Source organism: Chanos chanos, chromosome 4 (genome assembly GCF_902362185.1).
Source record: "Chanos chanos chromosome 4, fChaCha1.1, whole genome shotgun sequence".
Lineage (NCBI taxonomy): Eukaryota > Metazoa > Chordata > Actinopteri > Gonorynchiformes > Chanidae > Chanos > Chanos chanos.
The window spans coordinates 3,936,880-3,942,574 of NC_044498.1; the positions used below are offsets into that span (position 1 = coordinate 3,936,880).

The 5,695-nt window shown below is 43.2% G+C and overlaps 1 protein-coding gene across 1 annotated transcript; it reads left to right on the forward strand.

Moving 5' to 3' along the window:
* Window positions 1-3,940: 3,940 nt before the first annotated feature.
* Window positions 3,941-5,065, forward strand: LOC115809235 (kelch repeat and BTB domain-containing protein 11-like). The gene has a single exon (XM_030770813.1). The coding sequence runs from the start codon at window positions 3,941-3,943 to the stop codon at window positions 5,063-5,065; it is 1,125 nt and encodes a 374-aa protein (XP_030626673.1).
* The last annotated feature ends 630 nt before the right edge of the window (window positions 5,066-5,695 follow it).

Here is a 5,695-nt window from a genome sequence, read left to right on the forward strand (position 1 = left end):
TCCTCGTGCTGTGATGCAGGTCGTACTGTGTCTATTCCACTCATCTTCACCTGTCCCCCACTGGGTTTCCAAGGAAACGCCTCAGTATTCTCTGACTGTACTGTCTGTTGTTTCAGACGGATTCCGCCAAAATCCTCCCCCCCCCCTTTTTTTATTCTGTCTCAAGTGTGTCCTTCAGATTCTTATGGTCCTAGACGTCTGACTCATTCGGACTGCACTCACAAAAGGCTTTAGTGATTAAACCTCTTAACTTTTCTTTTCTTTTGTGTGATTGCCATTTGTAGAGCAAAACCAAATGAAAGAGAATTGAATAAACGTCAAAAGGAAGTTTTTCAAAGCATAAAATCAAAATATGCTGTATTTCTTCAGCGTGACTGGTCTCCTGTTTGACATTATAAATGAAGATTTAGGAAAAAATCAAAGCTGGGAGAGAGAGCAATGGTTCAGCGTGTTCGTGGGTTGGGTTTATCCTGCCATGAGATGATCCCATTCATCAATTACAAATAATTCAACAATTACAAATAAAAATAAACATGCGGCATGTCAACATGCACCTGCATTTGACCAGTTTCTCTCCCTTTAAGTTCATTTTATTAAACACAGAATGCAGACTGACAGCTGAACTGGGGCTGGATGGTAAAGGATCAGGTCCCTGTGGGAAAAGACGCCTGGTAGTGAAGCATGTGGAATCACCAGCAGACTGCTGTAAGTTTATATCCACAGCACGGGCTGTTTGCAGGTGTGCTCCTTACAGCAGCCAAAGACAAAGTATTAAATTTGTCTTCAAGGAAGATGAGCATTTGGCTGTGCTCAAAGAGCAACATATTCCGTGCAGCCGTAGAACTATTATCACCAGTAATAAACCAGTAATATGCCACATTAATGAAGACCGCTCATTCTGAACGGAACAGATTTTTCAGACCGGTTACTCCGTTAAAAGACAGAAAAATGTTTTTTTGTTTTGTTTTGTCTCTTTACATCAAAGTGTCATGTCCACTTCATGTACTGTTTTCTTTAAATGAGTGGAGAAACACTAAGAAGATTATCTAAGCCTGAAAAAACCCGAATGTTCAGCCCATTCAAAATGATTTACTATATTAGCCCTGATTTTCCTGTTGTAGTCTGTTTTATTATTGCTGAGATATTACCAAGTGTCACTTGTGGGGGTGGGGGTGGGGGTGAGGGTGAGGGTAATGGCATTCTCAGTTAGCAGCACTGAAAGCATTCACACGCAAAAAACTGCAAGTCACACACATTTTTTTCCCTTTTTTTCTATTTCCTATTTTACCAGCTAACACCAGCTCTCTGCTTGGTGCATCGGTGAACCTCACTTCAAATCTTAAAGATAGACTAGAAAATATTCTAAACTAATTTTTTTTTAATCTTATAAAAACAGACAAATGTATTACTATGTAAGAGGTAGTATTAGTAGCACCACATGTTAAGTACAAAGTGCAGTGTTAGTTATTATGATCTGTCTCTGCTATGAGTTATGCTCCTGGATGGATTAAACCAAAAATTTGAGTTCTGGGCATAACTCCCCTCACCACAACCCCTCTTTTCTTACGGAAAACTGAAGGATTAATGATTCCAACCAATCCAGCAGCTGTCCTCCTCCCACCCAAGAGAGAGAGGTGAGAGATTCCAGAACCTTCCTATGGGAAGGGTTTGGAAATAAAACAGAATCATGTTGGTACAGGATGATAAATTCCAAACTCAGCAAAAGAAAAAACAACCAAAAAAAAACCATAAAAGAAAAGAAAAGAAAACAAAACAAGAAAAAAAAACCTGATGAAATATTTGGGAGTATACTGTTCTGGCTTTGAGCCAGACGTTTGCTGGCATTCATATCTCTGCCCTGAGATGCTCTCTCTCATTGCGGTCTTGAGATGTTGCATTAGAAATGGCAGTGACCAGCTTTACAGTCTCACACTGTTAGAGAGGGTGACCCCCACTGCTCCCCTTTGTCTGCAGTAAGTCCATGAGTTACCTGAGGGCTTCTGGTTCAGACTGACTACATTTTGAAAAATCGACACCTGAAAAAAGATGACCTCGGCCGTTGTTTCATTCGCTCTCTTCCAGTTCGAATTCATGTTCGATGTATTATGACTGAAAGATGTACTCTGAAATACTCTGAAAGAAGAAGTGTGGGGAAACCTTTTACAAACCTGAAACAGTACATGACAGTGCATGACTTAGTCAATTCAGGTGCAATCTTTGCACATTAGCAGTTGTACATTCCAACTGCTATTTGATGACATTGTTTGGAAATGCTTGTGCAATTGTTCTGTCAAACGTCAGTTAAGCTAAGTACAGTAAACACACAATCCTGAAATGAATAAAATCCTGGACTGTTTATTAATGTTGTTTGGGGAAGTTACGACCAGCTGTTTTCACACGGGAAATGATGAAGATTCAGAGTAGAAGAGATCATGTTTATCTCACAATTATTTAAGACCTACACTCTAAAAATGACAGTTTCCTCTCAGTGACGTCTAGCCAGGCGCAAATCATTTTCAGTCTCTGTTGACTCCTCCTCACGTATTAGTGAAAGAGTTTAGCAGCCAAAACTCAGTGCTGCTGATTACAAAAGACCAGCTGATAAAAAAAAAGGCTCTCTACATTAACTAGATATGAGTCTGCGTGTGAGGGCATGACCTTGAAATTTGCCCTCAGCGAGGTGGAGTAATGTGAAAGGGTGATTTTTCTTTTTACTTCATCTTTTTGATGTTCCCCAATAACTGTCACATATTTGTAAAAGTTCAGTTCATTCGTTTAGATGCTGAGTTTGGAACACAGAGCTGTTAACACAGATTTTCAGTAGGGCTACCCTACCTCCACTGTTCTTGTTTAGTTCACACCAGTTTGGAGGAACTGGCGGGAGAGCAATTAAGACATATCACTACCTCAGTGGGGATTTCACACAGTTTCCTGAGAATGAATGGCCTGCACTCTCTCTCTCTCTCTCTCTCTCTCTCTCTCTCTCCCTCTCTCTCATACACTCTTTTTCTCTCTTTTTCATAGTGGCCTGCACTATGAATAAACTCTTTTGAGTCCCAAGGCCCCTTGCTCCTGCTGGGATAATTCTTTTTTAGTTTTAAAAGAACAAGAAGGATGTGAACAGAAAAGAATATGAATAGGTCTTTGCTATAGACCACAGCATCTTGCAGAGGAAACATTTTGTCACACAAGCCTGTGGACGCTTCACTGTATTTCAGGAGTGCTTCTTAATGAATGTAGTTATTTTCACACTGAATCAGAAGGCTAACATTTAATTAAAAAGTCAGTCACGTTTGCTCGCAACTGAGAAATATTATCCAGTGAACAACCGTTTGAATCGCCACTAAACTGCAGCCAGATTATTCAACGGATGGGAAAACCCTGGAGCGACTGCACCTCGTAGTCTTTCCCTTTGATTCTATGACGAAACACGAGATCCAACACAAGAGTGTCCCCCGCGCCTCCTTTCCCCGTTTCACGTCATCGAGCAGAAAGCCGCTCGTGTTGGTTTGAACGAAGTGAGTTCCGACTGTCTGAAAGAGGGGAGCTCCGTGCCTGTCACTTATTGTCTGTCAGTGGATGCGGAGCCAGTACACAAGAACTGAGGCAAGAGTACAAACCAACCGAAATGCACTGAGGAAATCTGTCATACCCTTTTCTTGTGAAGTTCTGCTACGGACGTGCGTTGTTGAAGAGACGTTTGCGTATCCGGGGGAGAGATTTTGGGCGCTTCAAAAAGATTTTGGAGGAAAAGTTTGGAGAAGGTAATCCACTTCCAAACGTCCCGGGGACATAGAGCAGAAAGTATGGGATTTTAAGACAACCAGCATTCATATATTACCAATTACGGACACCGATTTTAAACAAAAATGTTTTAGGAGCTGTCACCGGGACAACAGTTTGGCCAATTCGCTGCTCAGTCGACACCCCTGCTGAAATCATGACTGAGCAAATAACCGCGGAGAACTGCTATGAAATCCTGACCGCAGCCAAAAAACAAGGGCTCGATGACCTGAAAGAGAAGGCTTACAGGTTCATGAGCGACAACTTCTTGCAAATATTACGGGACCCGGCAGTCTATGGGCGTCTTACAGGGGGAGAGAGAGAGATGATTCTCTCAATTCGGATGGGCGGAACGCAAGCCCTAATGGTGGCCGAAATCAGCGAAGTCTATGACCGCATCGGGAGCAGACCTCCCAGCCGCGAGAGCAGTCGTCCACAGAGCCCGTTATCTGTTGTGTCTTTGGAAGAAAATTACATGATACAGTATTATAACGAGGCGGCTAAAAATTGGAAAGGCTTGACGAGAATGCCAGATGATGTCAACACGAAAGGCTGTGGGATATGTACCATGTACAATTACCTTTTCGTGGCAGGTGGGATAAAGGGACACGGCGAGAAAAGCAAGCTCTCAGATAAAGTGTTTTGCTACAACCCGGCCACCGACACTTGGAGTGAAATTAGACCACTGAACCAGGCTCGATCGCAGCTCAAACTAGTGTCGATGGACGGTTACCTCTACGCCATCGGCGGGGAGTGTTTGTTCACCGTGGAGAGGTACGACCCTAGAATGGATCGATGGAGTTACGTAGCCCCTCTACCCAAAGGAGCATTCGCCGTGGCGCACGAGGCAACAACCTGTAACGGGGAGCTGTATGTCTCTGGCGGATCTTTGTTTTATCGCCTTCTGAAATACGATTCCAAACGGGACGACTGGATAGAGTGCCCTTACAACAACAGCAGGAAAAAATCTGCAGATATGGTAGCGCACAGAAACTTTATCTACAGATTTGACGTTAACCGCGACCGCGGTGTTAGTGTGTTCAGATATCACACCGTGGCGAAGATATGGCGAGAAACCGCGACCTTGCCACGGAGCAACCCTATCCCATTTAGATGTGCTGTCGTTAACAACTGCATTTACTGCGTCAACAAATCGGAGACGTTGCAGTTCATTGTGGAAGACGAGGAGAATGCGCACTTTGGAGCGGAGACCCTCAAAGCTCCACCTGAGGCGAAAGGTGCACTGTTCCCTTTTGTGCTGTGCCTCCTTCATAAAGCTTAACAAACCCAACAGTTGGAATAAATGTCGCGTGATACATTTGTTTTCATGGTTTTGCCTTTTCTGAAAATGTTAATATCACCTTGAGTGATCTCTGTTTGCAGACTGAAAGCTGTCCCTAATGCTTCCGGCGTGGGCTGTCCAAAGATCGTTCGCGGCTTGAGTTCCCATTCAAGGCGAACGATGTAGCACATTTTCCGTTCATCTGCCCCATCCGTTGACGCTTGGTGATTATTATAGTGTAATTTCGGTGAAAGTCAAAGCATTCCAGGCTTAGGTTGCCGTGTCAAAAAGTGAATAAATATAGCTAAACAAAAATGCTGGAACTCTTAGCAGAATATGGGTATAATAATTCTGCATTTAACGAAACTTTTTACTCCTTTTTGTGGGGATGGGGTGGTAAAAGCAAACTGTGATTTTTGTGAAACTGGATGATTATGGAGAATTACTCCTGTTCTGTGTCTTTAAAACCACAACAGAGGCATGCTCCCTCTCTCTCTCTCTCTCTCTCTCTCTCTCTCTCACTCTTTCTCTCTCCCTCTCTCTCTCTTTGAGAGGGGTGTGACACGTTCTTACAGACAGCCAGGTTTTCCATTAGCCAGGGCAAAGATCCATCCCACACTTTTCTGCCAT